The 16,492-nt window shown below is 41.8% G+C and overlaps 1 protein-coding gene across 2 annotated transcripts in view; it reads right to left on the reverse strand.

The window, feature by feature from the left end:
- Positions 1-488: 488 nt before the first annotated feature.
- The window catches only part of LOC306885173 (lysine-specific histone demethylase 2-like), a 30,680-nt gene continuing 14,676 nt past the window's right edge, over positions 489-16,492 (reverse strand). Inside the window, exons 8-21 of one of the 2 annotated variants that reach the window (XM_079441534.1) lie at positions 14,528-14,690; positions 13,231-13,415; positions 12,783-12,953; positions 10,515-10,586; positions 8,580-8,714; positions 7,761-7,932; positions 7,244-7,371; positions 6,855-6,986; positions 6,609-6,683; positions 6,398-6,514; positions 6,195-6,320; positions 4,613-4,735; positions 4,378-4,530; positions 489-1,173 (exon numbers count right to left, since the gene is read on the reverse strand). In XM_079441534.1, coding sequence (XP_079297660.1) covers positions 1,090-1,173; positions 4,378-4,530; positions 4,613-4,735; positions 6,195-6,320; positions 6,398-6,514; positions 6,609-6,683; positions 6,855-6,986; positions 7,244-7,371; positions 7,761-7,932; positions 8,580-8,714; positions 10,515-10,586; positions 12,783-12,953; positions 13,231-13,415; positions 14,528-14,690 — 1,836 coding nt within the window. In that variant the 3' untranslated portion in view covers positions 489-1,089. The remainder of the gene's footprint in view (positions 1,174-4,377; positions 4,531-4,612; positions 4,736-6,194; positions 6,321-6,397; positions 6,515-6,608; positions 6,684-6,854; positions 6,987-7,243; positions 7,372-7,760; positions 7,933-8,579; positions 8,715-10,514; positions 10,587-12,782; positions 12,954-13,230; positions 13,416-14,527; positions 14,691-16,492) is intronic. The other variant, XM_079441535.1, reaches the window with a different exon arrangement.

The raw sequence follows: 16,492 nt of genomic DNA on the forward strand, positions 1-16,492 counted from the left end.
AGTATAGTTCTGTTAAAAATACATTTCACAGTGTGTTTTTTTCATCTCACACATTTAACCCCTTTAATCCCACAGCAAAATCCTCAGTTTTAAAGTGCACTAATATGTGTCCACACTACTGAGTGTTGAAGTGACACGAAAGTGGTTATGAACTTAATGAGATAATTAAGTGGCTAATTAAATGAGAGTTGAGCTTTAGTGATGAACACCAGCTGTTAACAAGCAGAATCACTGAAGGAAATAGAAACAAGAGCAGAGAAACCCAATTTACAACCAAGATGAAATCAACTGAAATAAAACACATTAAATCTCTAAAGTTCAGATCTTTTTACCGCAACAACTCAGAAAATAAAATACTGATACGATACCACATTGTGTGGCTTTTGGTTGTTATTTTCAGTCAAAGGGCAACAAGAGAAGCAATGTAAGACTGCTTTCCTAGCGATCTTCACAGACACTCGGATACAAACTCAATCAAAAGGCTAAATGGATTTATAATAATTTAGCGTTTTTAATACTTTTAGTGGAACAAAGGATCTTAACGCAACAAAACTGAGCCTGTTTCAAAACAAGTGTAATTAGGCAAAAATATTTCCATAATTAGTTTGAACTAATGACAAAAGAATTTACAGAGTAAAGCTTCATGTGCATCTCTTTACATAATCATACAAAACCCATAATTCCAGTCAGCAGAAAATCACAATCAACAATTTCAGCTGTGAAATGAAAAAACAGCTCATAACATGATGATGAACTGTAATGTTTAACAACTTCAAAACCGTCCTAGATTAAATGAAAGTTCATGATTCAGTCAGTAAAAGACCTGCAGTGTGAGTGTGTGTGTGTGTGTGTGTTCCGGTCACCTGTAGTGGTGATCACACTGTCCTGTGGTGAGCTGGTTCTGGATCAGTGTGATGTGACACGCTTCAGCAGAGGTGAGAAGAGTGTGTGAAGAGTGTGTGACGAGTGTGAGAAGAGTGTGTGACGAGTGTGTGACGAGTGTGAGAAGAGTGTGAGAAGAGTGTGTGACGAGTGTGAGAAGAGTGTGTGACGAGTGTGAGAAGAGTGTGTGACGAGTGTGAGATGCTGCTAAAGCGCTGCGATCTTGCTGGCCTCGCGCACTCCGCTCAGATACGCTCCCGTCACCGTCTGAGGAAAGTGTCTGTTTGTGGCCTGCAGAAACACAGCAACACATTAACAATTCCAGAAATAATCATCTGATAACAACTAGGGATGAACAACACAGCCATCCCATGGTCTTCAGTTTGAGTGTTTTTGTTATTCTATGCTTGGGCAACAGGAACAGTACTTACTATGTACATCTACCATCAATTACTCAATAAGTACCTTGGTCCATGTTTATACCCCCAATGTGAGTACAGCATAACTTATTCTGTACATTAACTAATAGGTACATACACCAGTATTACATAGTAAGGATATGGAAATAGGACTGTAAAATAAAGTGCACCATTTTACACAAACATTACACAGGAATGACCAATTCTTCAAACTTTGTAAGCACTATTTTGGAGAGCAATTTAACATTAACACACACTTGTTTGTAAGTACTACATATTTACCACATGTGTACCAAGTACAGTATGTGTCTTGCTTGTTACCACATAATAGCACATTTGTACATAGATGCTACACATTCACCATGTGCATATTAGTATATACAGTGATGTCTTATTAGTTACCATATATGGATACTGTAACGACCTGCCTGTTTGTGCCCACTTGTCTGTAAGTACTACATATTTACCATGTACAGTGGTGTGAAAAAGTGTTGGCCCACTTCCTGATTTTTTATTTTTTTGCATGTTTGTCACACTTTAATGTTTCAGATCAAACAAATTTAAATATTAATCAAAGATAACACGAGTAAACAACATACTGTTTTTGAATGAAGTTTTTTATTATGAAGGGAAAACAAAATCCAAACCCACATGGCCCTGTGTGAAAAAGTGCTTGCCCCCTAAACCTAATAACTGGTTAGGCCACCCTTAGCAGCAACAACTGCAATCAAGCGTTTGTGATAACTTGCAATGAGTCTGTTACAGCGCTGTGGAGGAATGGTCCACTCATCTTGGCAGAATTGTTGTAATTCAGACACATTGGAGGGTTTTCGAGCATGAACCGCTTTTTAAGGTCATGCCACAGCATCTCAATAGGATTCAGGTCAGGACTTTGACTAGGCCACTCCAAAGTCTTCATTTTGTTTTTCTTCAGCCATTCAGAGGTGGATTTGCTGGTGTGTTTTGGATCATTGTCCTGCTGCAGAACCCAAGTTCTCTTCAGCTTGAGGTCACGAACAGATGGCCGGACATTGTCCTTCAGGATTTTTGGTAGACAGCTGAATTCATGGTTCATTTATCACAGCAAGTCTTCCAGGTCCTGAAGCAGCAAAACAGCCCCAGACCATCACACTACCACCACCATATTTTACTGTTGGTATGATGTTCTTTTTCTGAAATGCTGTGTTACTTTTACGCCAGATGTAATGGGACACACACCTTCCAAAAAGTTCAGCTTTTGTCTCGTCAGTCCACAGAGTATTTTCCCAAAAGTCTTGGGGATCATCAAGATGTTTTCTGGCAAAACTGAGACGAACCTTTATGTTCTTTTTGCTCAGGAGCGGTTTTCGTCTTGGAGCTCTGCCATGCAGGCCATTTTTGCCCAGTCTCTTTCTTATGGTGGAGTCATGAACACTGACCTTAACTGAGGCAAGTGAGGCCTGCAGTTCTTTAGATGTTGTTGTGGGGTCTTTTGTGACCTCTTGGATGAGTCGTCGCTGCGCTCTTGGGGTAATTTTGGTCGGCCGGCCACTCCTGGGAAGGTTCACCACTGTTCCATGTTTTCTCCATTTGTGAATAATGGCTCTCACTGTGGTTCTCTGGAGTCCCAAAGCTTTAGAAATGGCTTTATAACCTTTTCCAGACTGATAGATCTCAATGAATTTCTTTCTCATTTGTTCCTGAATTTCTTTGGATCGCAACATGATGTGTAGCTTTTGAGGATCTTTTGCTTGTGTTATCTTTGATTAATATTTAAATTTGTTTGATGATCTGAAACATTAAAGTGTGACAAACATGCAAAAAAAAAAAAAAATCAGGAAGGGGGCCAACACTTTTTCACACCACTGTATATAGATTAGTAAGTACAGTAAAGTATCTAATTAGTTACCATGTACGGGCACTACCGGTAAGTGACCATTCTTACCCACACTTGTCTGTATGTACAAACTAATTACCATGCAGGTACGACTTAAGTACAGCCGTGTTTCTTATTTGTTACCATGTACATACACCTCAGGTAAGTACCTTGTGTTACCACTCATTTGCCTGTAGGTACAAGATATTTACCATGTATGTACCAGGGACTTACACGTACTGTAAAATAAAGTGCTACCACAATAATATTTCAGCAGAAGGTATAAGCACCAGTCAGTGCAGGTATAGTGTTACACCAGGAAATGGCAGCAAGGAACTGTCTTTATGAGAGTGTGTGTGAGAGAGTAAGTGTGTGTGTGTGTGTGTGTGTGTGTGTAAGAGCTGTCAGATGAGAGATAATTCAGATCAATAACAGAATTCATCAATGGTCATATTTTGTCGTTAATGATGTACTCATCTGTAACATAAATCAATGAGGCTTTGCTCAAATATGAGTATATTCAAATTGGTGTTAATTTCGTTAATGAAAACTATGACAAAAAAATGTTTGTTGACAAGCTTTTTTCCCATGACTAAAATGAGATGAAGACGAGATGACAATAAGATCAATAAACGATAACTATGACTATATCAACATGTAATTTCATTGACGATAAAAGACGAGACTCATTGACTAAAACTAGACTAAAATAAAATGGGATAAGGTTGACTAAATATGTGACCCTGGAGCACAAAACCAGTTATAAGGGACAGCTGAATAAATAATATAAATAATCTTTCCATTGGTGTAAGGTTTGTTATGATAGGACAATATTTGGCTGAGATACAACTATTTGAAAATCTGGAATCTGAGGGAGCAAAAAAATCTAAATATTGAGAAAATCTCCTTTAAAGTTGTTCAAATGAAGTTCTTAGCAATGCATATTACTAATCAAAAATGAAGTTTTGATATATTTACAGTAGGAAATTTACTAAATATCTTCACTGAACATGATCTTTACTTAATGTCCTCATGATTTTTGGCATAAAAGAGCAATGTATCATTTTGACCCAAATATACCTATGCTACTTATGACTGCCTTTGTGCTCCAGGCTCACAAATGATAAAAACTAACAAGGACATTTAACACAGATTAAATGTCAAATTAGCTGACTAAATGAACACTAATTCAAATGACTGATGTGTGTCTGAATCAATCACCTCTCCGGCGAAGAACAGCTTGCCCTGCACGTCTTCGGCGATGATGTCGTAGGCCTCGCCGCTGCCGCCCGTCTTCACGAAGCTGTAGGACATCTGAGCCCACGGGTCCGTGCTCCAGCGGGTCACCAGGAACCGGAGCGGAGCCGGAACCTCCTGCGGCACAGAGTCAGAAACACAGGTGAGCCGCAGAGGTCTGAGTCCCGAGCGTCACGAGAGAAGGACTGATGCAAGTCACCTGCTCCTGGAAGAGCTCTCTGAGGACACTCATGCACAGATCCACCACCTGAGAGTCCTGAAGATCCCTGAGCAGAGACAGAGCCTCGCCGGTGACCACCGCCATCAGCACACACTCCTCACCCTGCACACACACACACACACACACACCTCAGCGATCCTCGAGCAAACATAACAACTATTAACAGAAGAAGATCTGCATGATGTTTTTATTTGGTCCTTCTCTGAATAAGCTATTTACACACATGAGCCAGTTCAAAAGTTTACACACCCATGATTTTTAATATTGTGTGTCGTTATCTGGAAGATCTATAAATATTTTCTCAAAGCGGCATGATGCAGGGCCAGTTCACACAAAAATGATCATTCGGTCATCATTTACTCGCCCTCACATCGTTCCAAATCTGTATGTTTCTTTCCTCAAAAGAAGATGTTTTGAATAATGTTACTAACTGAACAGTTTCTGGTCCCCATTGATTGCCATATTTTTTTCCATAATATTAAAGTCAATGGCTGCCAAAACTGTTCTTTTTAAACATTCCTCAAATTATCTTCTTTTGAGTTCAGCAGAAGAAAAAAATTGTACAGGTTTGAACAATATGAGGGCTTAAATAATGAAAAAAAAAAATTTTTTGGGTGAACTCTCTTTCAAGGGGACATTGGATGCAAAATTCACTTTTATCAGGTGTTTGTATATAAATATACAAACATATTTTATCACATATACAATGATAAAAACCCATTCGCTCTTTTTAATTCCCAAAAAATCTAAAGAGTCTCAATTATCAAGCCGTTTTGATTTTCTGAGCAGTATGACATCATACTACTCAAACCCTGCCCACGGCCTCTAGCAGACTGTCCAGTATTAGCATATCTCCGCCCTCATTATCATTTAAAGGGACATGCACCGAATCGGGTTGCTGTGAACAGAGCTGTGTTTGACGGTAAAAAGGGTGTTGTTTTACACTTCCATTGAGGAATTTTAACCAAAGTACATCGCAGACATTTCACGAAGACCCTAAAGAGTCATAACTAGTGAAAAATGGCTAGTCAAAATCATTTTTGCTTAGATGGAACAGCAGCTACGCTAATTATGTCTCTATTTGTTTCTCTGTTGATTAACATCCCGTGGTAACTAGGAATGACAGAAGCTTCAGTCTGGATCCAACCCTTAAATGATCTGAGATGACCGAACACCTGAGAAAAGATGATGCCAACCCCTCAGAGGACCTCAGAGGATGCCAACGCTCAGACAAATTTTGCCATAAGTTAAATATATTAAGGTTCTGCAATATATAAATATATTGTGGAAACTTAATTTCCTGTAGTGCTGCCTTGCAACAATTTATATCGTAAAAAGCGCTATACAAATAAACTTGAACAATGGCATCTGATGTCCCCTTTAAGAGCGGGGGGTGAAAACTTTTAGAATTTTTCTAGCTGTATGTAAATTTATGACCACAAATGTAGAACTGTGTTGTGCAAGAGACATTAGTAAAACATCACATATAATACTGAATTTGATCAGCATTTTTCTGAGGGTTAATCTCAATTTGCCAAGCGTGCAGAAAGGAGCGGCGCACCTGCGGACACATGTCGTAGAACACACTGAACAGCCCTCTCTTCTCCAGACAGGGCGGGACATGGCCGAAATAATCCGCTCCCTGGATTTTACCGTCCCAGAAGCGTGTAGGGAACTGGAGTGCCACCTGAAACACAGCGAGGAGCGGTGAGCGCTTCAGCGGGCGAGAGACACTAACAAACACTGACACGGACAGTCGCTCACCTTCTCAATGACTCCGGCTCCCAGACTGTGGATGGCTTTGAGCTTCCTGTCAGGCAGAGGAGGACTGAACCTGATGAGGTTCTTCTGGAGCAGAGCCAGCGGAGCCGTCACCAGAACCTGCAACACACAGCAGCCGTCAGACAACACACTCACAGGAGGAGGAGTAACAACATGACAGAGTCACCAGTGTGTATGTGTGTGAGAGAGAAACCTTCTGTGCGCTCCAGCGAGAGCCGCAGCTGGACATCACAGTCACTTCCTCTCCAGAGTAATTCACGTGCTGCACCTGCACGCGCACACACACACACACACACACACCCCTGAGAGTGAGCGGATAAGTGACGGGGTGAAGAACAGCTCTGTCTGTGCGTACGTGAATGCGTGCGTGAGTGAGTGTGAGTGCAAGAGTGAGTGCGTGTGTGTGCGCGTGTGTGTGTGTGTGAGTGTGGTGAAGTACCGCAGTATTGAGCCGGATGTCGAGTCCCTGAGCGAGTTTGTGCAGGACTGATGAGTATCCATCAGTGAGCAGCGTGTGATCTCCAGAGAACTGAGCAAAACACTCATTATGATCCCACGAGCGCGCAGACACCTGCACACACACACACTACATGAATATCACGCTCAACACACACACTCACTCTCACACACACACACACACACACACACACACACTACATGAACATCACACTCAACAAACTCACTCACACTACCTGAAATTCATGCTCAACACACACTCACACACTAACTACCACACACACTAACTAGCACTCACTCACTAACTGCCACACACTCACTCACTAACACACACACTCACTAGTACTCACTCACTAACGCACGCACACACACCTGGTCCAGTGTGCTTCCGCAGGCGTATTCCAGGTTACTGAGATGGAAGTGCAAAACTTTCTCCTCCAGGTCGGTGAACTGAAGTCCAGACTCCTGCAGGAACGTCTTGTACACTTCCTGGATCTTTTCTGAACATACGGCACAACATGAACAGACAAACTCCCATCAGTTTTACCCTGAAGTGTAGTAGTATTATTATTCTAACACAGTGTCAGCAGCAGGGCTACATCTTCATGACAAGAAGAAAGTGAATGACAAATTAATACAATTACCCAAAAACTTTAGATTCCAATAGTTAATTCAACTACTACCGACACCTACCATTAACTAAAAATAACTGACATTTCTAGAAAATCTTCTTCTCACACTGGGATTAGTTTGATGTAGCAGCATTGTCCTGAACTGTATCCCGTTCACTGAATTTTGATTCATTCAGCAGAAGTAAACCTCTGATTGATGAAAGAACGATGTGTGTGTCTCATAAGTGATAGAGCAGGTCACATGAGGTGAGTCTCACCGCCCAGTGGTGCATCCTGGGACTGCGACTTGTCTTTCCTCCACTCGGACACGGCATCCAGCACGGCATTAAAGTGGAAGTCCATGCGTTTGTCCAGAGCCGGATCTGTGACGCGTCCACCTTCATGAAGGAGCTCGCAGCGGGCGCCCAGAGTGTGCATCCGCAGACCCAACTCAACACCAGCAGAAGCACAGCAGAGACGTCACTCACTCACTCACACACACACACACACACACACACACCCCAACAGCATACCAAACCACAGTGTGTGTGTGTGTGTGTGTGAGAGAGAGTGTGTGTGTGTGAGAGAGAGTGTGTGTGTGTGTGAGGGAGAGAGTGTGTGTGCTTGAGTGTGCAAGTGTGTCTGTGCGTCTGTGTGTGAGCATTTTTGTGACAAATGAGGACATAAATGTGTATAATGACACAGGTATGACACAGGTATTATAAGGTGAAGGTGACTTTTCAGGACATTGCCCCATGTCCCCACTTTTCAAAATACTTATAAATCATACAGAATGAGTTTTTTTTGGGAAAGTAGAGTTGTCTCCTGTGAGGACTAAGTTTAGGTGTAGGGTAGGTGTAGGGCAATAGCATGGGATGTCCCCACTTTTCACAAAAACAAAAGTGTGTGTGTGTGAGTATGTGTGAGTGTGCGTGTGTGCGTGAGTGAGTGCGAGAGTGTTTGTGAGTGTTTGTGCAAGAGTGTGTAAGTGTGTGCATGTGAGTGTGCACGAGAGTGTGTGTGTGTGTGTGTGTGTGTGTGAGCGTGCGTGAGTGCGTGTATGTGAGTGTGAGTATGAGTGTGAGTGTGTGTGATACCTGCTCACACATCAGGGCGATGGGGTTGTTGATGCAACCGTTGACAATCTGAGCTCCGCGGCCCACCGTCACGCCCAGCGACGCATCGTCCCAAACTCGCCCTCCGATTCGCTCCCTGGCCTCTAGAACCACCACCTGTCCACCAATCAGAGAACAGACCATAAAGAACCAAGCACTCCTTATAAAACAGACCGTTAATAAACAGACTCTTCATTCTGACCGGACGGACAATTATTTCAGAAACAATACTTTTTCAGTCTCTCCCTAACAGTCCAGAACTACAACAACGTTTTATAATAAAGCCAAAACATCTCTTCTTGGACAGATGGAAGGAATAAAAGTTAGGAATACAACTATGCCAAAATTTGCTATGATTATATTCTTGTAGTTTTCACTTTATTCTCAAAATAATATATATATATATTATTTTGAGAATAAAGAAAGAATGCTTTCAGCACCTTGTTGAATCAATGCCACGTAGAATTAAGGCAGTTCTGAAGGCGAAAGGGGGTCAAACACAGTATTAGTATGGTGTACCTAATAATCCTTTAGGTGAGTGTGTATATATATATATATATATATATATATATATATATATATATATATATATATACCATACTAATACTGTGTTTGACCCCCTTTCGCCTACAGAACTGCCTTAATTCTACGTGGCATTGATTCAACAAGGTGCTGAAAGCATTCTTTAGAAATATTGGCCCATATTGATAGGATAGCATCTTGCAGTTGATGGAGATTTGTGGGATGCACATCCAGGGCACGAAGATCCCGTTCCACCACATCCCAAAGATGCTCTATTGGTTGAGATCTGGTGACTGTGGGGGCCATTTTAGTACAGTGAACTCATTGTCATGTTCAAGAAACCAATTTGAAATGATTCGAGCTTTGTGACATGGTGCATTATCCTGCTGGAAGTAGCCATCAGAGGATGGGTACATGGTGGTCATAAAGGGATGGACATGTCAGAAACAATGCTCAGGTAGGCCGTGGCATTTAAACGATGCCCAATTGGTACTAAGGGGCCTAAAGTGTGCCAAGAAAACATCCCCCACACCATTACACCACCACCACCAGCCTGCACAGTGGTAACAAGGCATGATGGATCCATGTTCTCATTCTGTTTACGCCAAATTCTGACTCTACCATCTGAATGTCTCAACTGAAATCGAGACTCATCAGACCAGGCAACATTTTTCCAGTCTTCAACCGTCCAATTTTGGTGAGCTCGTGCAAAATGTAGCCTCTTTTTCCTATTTGTAGTGAAGATGAGTGGTACCCGGTGGGGTCTTCTGCTGTTGTAGCCCATCCGCCTCAAGGTTGTGCGTGTTGTGGCTTCACAAATGCTTTGCTGCATACCTCGGTTGTAACGAGTGGTTATTTCAGTCAAAGTTGCTCTTCTATCAGCTTGAATCAGTCGGCCCATTCTCCTCTGACCTCTAGCATCAACAAGGCATTTTCGTCCACAGGACTGCCGCATACTGGATGTTTTTCCCTTTTCACACCATTCTTTGTAAACCCTAGAAATGGTTGTGCGTGAAAATCCCAGTAACTGAGCAGATTGTGAAATACTCAGACCGGCCCGTCTGGCACCAACAACCATGCCACGCTCAAAATTGCTTAAATCACCTTTCTTTCCCATTCTGACATTCAGTTTGGAGTTCAGGAGATTGTCTTGACCAGGACCACACCCCTAAATGCATTGAAGCAACTGCCATGTGATTGGTTGATTAGATAATTGCATTAATGAGAAATTGAACAGGTATTCCTAATAATCGTTTAGGTGAGTGTATATACACACACACACACACAGCGTAACTGCGTTCTTCAACTATGAGCAGGATCATGTGTCTCAGTGAAGCTAGTTCATGTGCAGTAGGGCTTCAGGTGGCTTTCATCAGTGGTTTGTGTGAGTTGTACCTGCATGCCGAAGTTCTGGAGTTGTCTAGCAGCAGCGAGCCCCGCAGCACCAGCGCCGATGACCAGCACCTTCTGCACAGACACGTGGAGAGATCGTTACACACGGAGAGATCATTACACACAGATAAATCATTACACACGGAGATCGTTACCCACGGAGAGATCGTTACACACGGAGAGATTGTTACCCACGGAGAGATCGTTACCCACGGAGAGATCGTTACCCATGGAGAGATTGTTACCCACAGAGAGATCGTTACCCACGGAGAGATCGTGAGAGATCGTTACACACGGAGAGATCGTGAGAGATCGTTACACATGGAGAGATCGTTACACACAGAGAGATCGTGAGAGATCGTTACACACTGAGAGATCGTTACACACAGAGAGATCATGAGAGATCGTTACACATGGAGAGATCATGAGAGAACGTTACACACTGAGAGATCGTTACACACAGAGAGATCATGAGAGATCGTTACACACGGAGAGATCATGAGAGAACGTTACACACGGAGAGATCGTTACACATGGAGAGATCGTGAGAGATCGTTACACACTGAGAGATCGTTACACACAGAGAGATCATGAGCGATCGTTACACACGGAGAGATCGTTACACACGGAGAGATCGTTGCCCACAGAGATCGTGAGAGATCGTTACCCACGGAGAGATCGTTACCCACGGAGAGATCGTTACACACGGAGAGATCGTTACCCACGGAGAGATCGTTACCCACGGAGAGATCGTTACACATGGAGAAATCGTTACCCACGGAGATATTGTTACACACGGAGCGATCGTGAGAGATCGTTACACACGGATAGATCGTGAGAGAACGTTACCCACGGAGAGATCGTTACACACTGAGAGATCGTTACACATGGAGAAATCGTTTCCTACGGAGATATTGTTACACACGGAGCGATCGTGAGAGATCGTTACACACGGATAGATCGTGAGAGAACGTTACCCACGGAGAGATCGTGAGAGATCGTTACACACAGAGAGATCGTTGCCCACAGAGAGAACGTGAGAGATCGTTACACACAGAGAGATCGTGAGAGATCGTTACACACGAAGAGATCGTTAGAGATCGTTACACACTGAGAGATCGTTACCCACAGAGAGATCGTGAGAGATCGTTACACACGGAGAGATCTTTACCCACGGAGAGATTGTTACACACGGAGAGATTGTGAGAGAACGTTACCCACGGAGAGATCGTTACATACAGAGAGATCGTGAGAGATTGTTACAAACTGAGAGATCGTTACACACAGAGAGATCATGAGAGATCATTACACACGGAGAGATCGTGAGATATTGTTACAAACTGAGAGATCGTTACACACAGAGAGATCATGAGAGATCATTACACACGGAGAGATCGTGAGAGATCTTTACACACGGAGAGATCGTTACCCCCAGAGAGATCGTGAGAGAACGTTACACACGGAGAGATCGTGAGAGATCGTTACACACAGAGAGATCGTGAGAGATCGTTACACACGAAGAGATCGTTAATTCTCAGCCGTCTCAGAGTCACTGTAGAGCAGCGTGTTTGTGCACTCAACTGCACTGCGTTCCCATTGCTTTTCTACACTCATGACAGTGCACTAAAAATTTATGTTGGAAGTTCATATAAAAAAATTAAGAAAAAAGATTCTAAAAATAACATTAACGAACATTACTTTGGTGTAATACAATGTGTTTACACTGTTTATTAGTTTAAAAAAAAAAAACATTTTCCACATACTGTACAGAATTGTTGCTACTCTATGTCCTGCCTTTCTGAAACACGTTCTTTTTTTACAAAGCTCATCGTTCTGAAAAGAACGGTGTGCTCTGATTGGACAGCTATCTGATGCGCTGTGATTGGCCGAATACCTCAAGCATGTGATGAAATGTTACATCCCTTACCATATTTGGAAACACACAGCGTCTCCACAACAACAATACTACAGCGAGAATAAAGTTATGCCTTCTTTCTTTGCGTAAACATTTGTGCGGTGTCATGTAAATCTTCCCACACCGTGACATAGCCTAGATATGTGGGGCGTGTTTGAATGAGGTATTTTAGGAAGGCGTGGACGAGTCTTAACTTTTATAAAGAATATCTCTTTGGGTTTGAGACTTTAGTCTTTGTGATTTTAAGGATCTTATATATGCACAAACAGCATGTAATACTCCAAAAGTAAGCTTGAAATTGCACCACATGACCCCTTTAAGACACTTCCCCCTCAACTCTCCTGACATTGTCTCACGTTGTGCTGTGACTCGGGCAGCAGCGGCCACTTGATCTGCAGCGCTCCGGTGTTGATCAGGCCCTTCCGGGTCATGAAGAACAGAACCCGATCCAGCTCCTGCACGCAACGGACACGCACCAGCCCACGCACGATCACATGAGAAGCGCACTTCTGCAGCGTCAGAACCTCCTGAGAGAGAGAGAGAGAGAGAGAGAGAGAGAGAGAGAGAGAGAGAGAGAGAGAGAGAGAGAGAGAGAGAAAGAGAGAGAGAGCAAACATCACATCAACACAATCCAGCCATCCTCAGGTTTCATCTGCCCTGACAGACTCACACAAGCCCAGACCTGCTCGGACCTCCTGCATTGCTTACAAACATGATAATGAACGGAAAGTCAACACAAACTCCAGAGAAAGCCTCCTGAGCATCCCACTGCAGCATGTGAACGGACGAGCAAACATCGGGCACCTTGCAGTCTTGGTTCCAGGCCGCCAGCACCAGGTTCCTCAGCGCCAGGTACATGGTGGGATCTCTGGAGAACTCGGGGAACTCGTACAGCTCGTCCAGCTCCATCATGTCGGGTCTGACACACAGGGCTTTCCCACACTCGTTCGGCTGATAGAAGGGCTGGAAATAGGGCGAGAGTCCGGGGACTACAGATGAACACACACACACACACACACACAGAGCGACGGTGATGTTCACTATTCCCACTTACAAGCCAATATCTGCTCAATAACCCCTATTAAAACAAGACAAAACAGGTGAACAGAGTAAACATGAGAACTAATATATATCAGCGCACATTAAAACAGCTGTTTTGTATTATAAATGCTTTGTTTATATTGTTGTTTATAATAAAATATGCAGTAAATTTACATACATTTCCAGAACAAAAATCTAAACATTGGCTCATAATTCTTGTTTGATTTTGTTTAACTTTTTTGAGAGAGGATTTTGGATTTCTCTTTTTATCACTCCATTAATCAGAAAATACGGTCAACAGACAGAAAACAAACATTTTCACCATGTTTTTAGGAGTAAAATGTTGTATAAATCAGTGTGAATGAAATGTGTCCCTGCAGCACAAAAGCAGTCATCAGTAACACAGGTATATTTGTAGCAATAGCCAACAATACATTGTATGGATCAAAATTATACATTTCTCTTTTATGCCAAAAATCATTAGGATATTAAGATCATGTTCCATGAAGATATTTTGTACATTTCCTACCATAAATATATCAAAACTTCATTTTTGATTAGTAATATGCATTGCTAAGAACTTCATTTGAACAACTTTAAAGGTGATTTTCTTAATTTTTTTGCTCCCTCAGATTCCAGATTTTCAAATAGTTGTATCTCAGCCAAATATTTTCCTATCATAACAAACCATACATCAATGGAAAGATCATTTATTCAGATGATGTATAACTCAAAAAATTGCCCCTTATGACTGGTTGTGTACTCCAGGGTCACAAATATGAACAAACCTTCAGAATAAAGAGAGGAATAAAATTGTAAAGTGTGGTGTTTGTAAGAGAAAAAACTCTTTAAAGATTGAAATACAGACGCAAATAGATAAGTGCAATAAAATAAACACTTTAATGTGCATTTTAGATGTTTGTTTTTTCCAAAATCGAGCAGTGCATGAAAAACAATGATTCCGCTGTATTAGGTCATCATGTAATGCACATCTGTCAATAATGGGATCATGTGGATCATGAAAGCAGTGGCTGGAGAGTTGGATCTGGTTCTGACTCACTGTGAGGCGGAGCAGTTCTCCGGTGCTCGGGCGAGGCAGACGGGCTCATGCCCACACAGTCAGGGTAATAGGCGGAGAGGAAGGGACTGGCAGGACTGTCCTTAAACAGTGGCGGCAGGATGAGCATAGAGAGCCACCAGCTGTCCTTCACGCCGGCCACCCGCTGAACACACACACACCCAACCACCAATCAGATCCTCCCGCAAACAATCAGATTACAGCACAGCCAAAATGCCATGGTTGGCTCAGATTTTGCTAAACTGCATGCTTTTTCACGACTGTGGGTGAATAAGTGAAGCTGTGCATCTCAACTGGTTCTGACGGGTGACAGACAGCAGGTCAATTACAAACCATATAATCATGCAGAATTATGATATCAACAAGTTTAAAAGGGTCATGAATGGAAAAACCAAAATTCACTTGTTTTTTTGGCATATAAGAGGCCATTGGACTATAAAAAAGGATGAGTGCGCCAAAAAAGCCAAAATGACAGCTTGTGGAATGTTCTACTCTGTGATGTAATAGTTTGGATAAGCACCGCCTCCACAGAAGATCATCAGTAGGTGCGTTCGACTTGAAGCACGGCTACAGACGGTGGTCAACGAGAGTAGTCAGGGGCGGAGTTGAAAACGGAGTCGTTAAGTCGGACACTTCGGGGCTCTCGTAGTTTGCTGCATCTACCTCAGTCATGGCAGATCACGTGGCGTTTGCTTGCTTTATTGCAGACGAACTGGAAGCTATAGAAATGCCGTTATTGTTGTATGAAATTGAGCACAATGAGCAAGGAAAGTGAGTAAAGGTTCAATGTAATAAGTATTGTTTTTATATATCCAAAGGGACATGGGACCATACCCAACACCAGTGTGACTCGTTATTTCTAATACTAACCAATCAATGCAATTACACTTAACAATTTTCATTAGAACTTTTACTTTTACTTTACTTTTGTCATTTAGCAGACGCTTTTGTCCAAAGCGACTTACAAATAAGAAAAAGTAACTAAAACTAAAAAGTTAGAAGTTATTAGTATTAGAAGTGATTCTTTTTTTATTACTATGTTGGTTTATGTTTTAATAAACCTTTAAGATGTATGTAATATTTTGAAAGGGTGTCATCACGACAGAAACAAGTTTTAAGTAAATAAACAGAACATATTGAAAATTTGACTTGTGCAGTATGATTCATTATGTGTGTTTTTGCTACTGCAACTTAATAAAAATAATCTATGAAGATAATAATTAATAATAATAATTGTATGTACTAAATGTGGTTTTCAGATAAAAGAATTAGGATGTTACATATTTGTTTACTTATTTTACTATTTCTCCAGTTAGGTAAGCACATTTTAGTAAGACAAAACACCATGAACATACGTGAACACCATGAACAGGCCTACGGATAAGCCCAATTTATTTGCCTTTCTATTATGATTTATACCAGCTTATGAAAGTGATCTGAATGTTGTATTAAGTTGACATCCAGCCAGAGTTGTTGGCAGTAATCACATGCAAGTGAAGATGGATGAACCCAGCAACTAGACCATTAGTATCAATCAGAATCCATGATGACCATTATATTAAAAGTCTGTAAGATTGACACTTGATTTATTCCATAACAAAATGATTATCTAAATAGGTTATGCAGCTTAATACTGTAAAGGGTCTGTATGAAAAAGGTCCAAAATAAACCTATGCACAAAACCTATATAAACGAATTAACAAAAAAGTGATTGCAGTAAAAATAATTGTAATCTTTTAATAAACATGATTTACGAGATGAAAATGACATGAAAAGTTAATTTATTTTAATTTTTTTGAAAGTCCGTATATGAGCATTAGTGGGACTGAAGTTGTCAGAATGAACCCGAAATACACGTCCTTGTTGTCATGTGGTGAATTTGGCCAATCGTGAAACAGCTGTGTCGTCATCAGCGCTCCCGCAGTCGCTCTGGAGAAATTGCGCCGG

The sequence above is a fragment of the Barbus barbus genome (genome assembly GCF_936440315.1).
Source record: "Barbus barbus genome assembly, chromosome: 19".
Classification (NCBI taxonomy): Eukaryota; Metazoa; Chordata; class Actinopteri; order Cypriniformes; family Cyprinidae; genus Barbus; species Barbus barbus.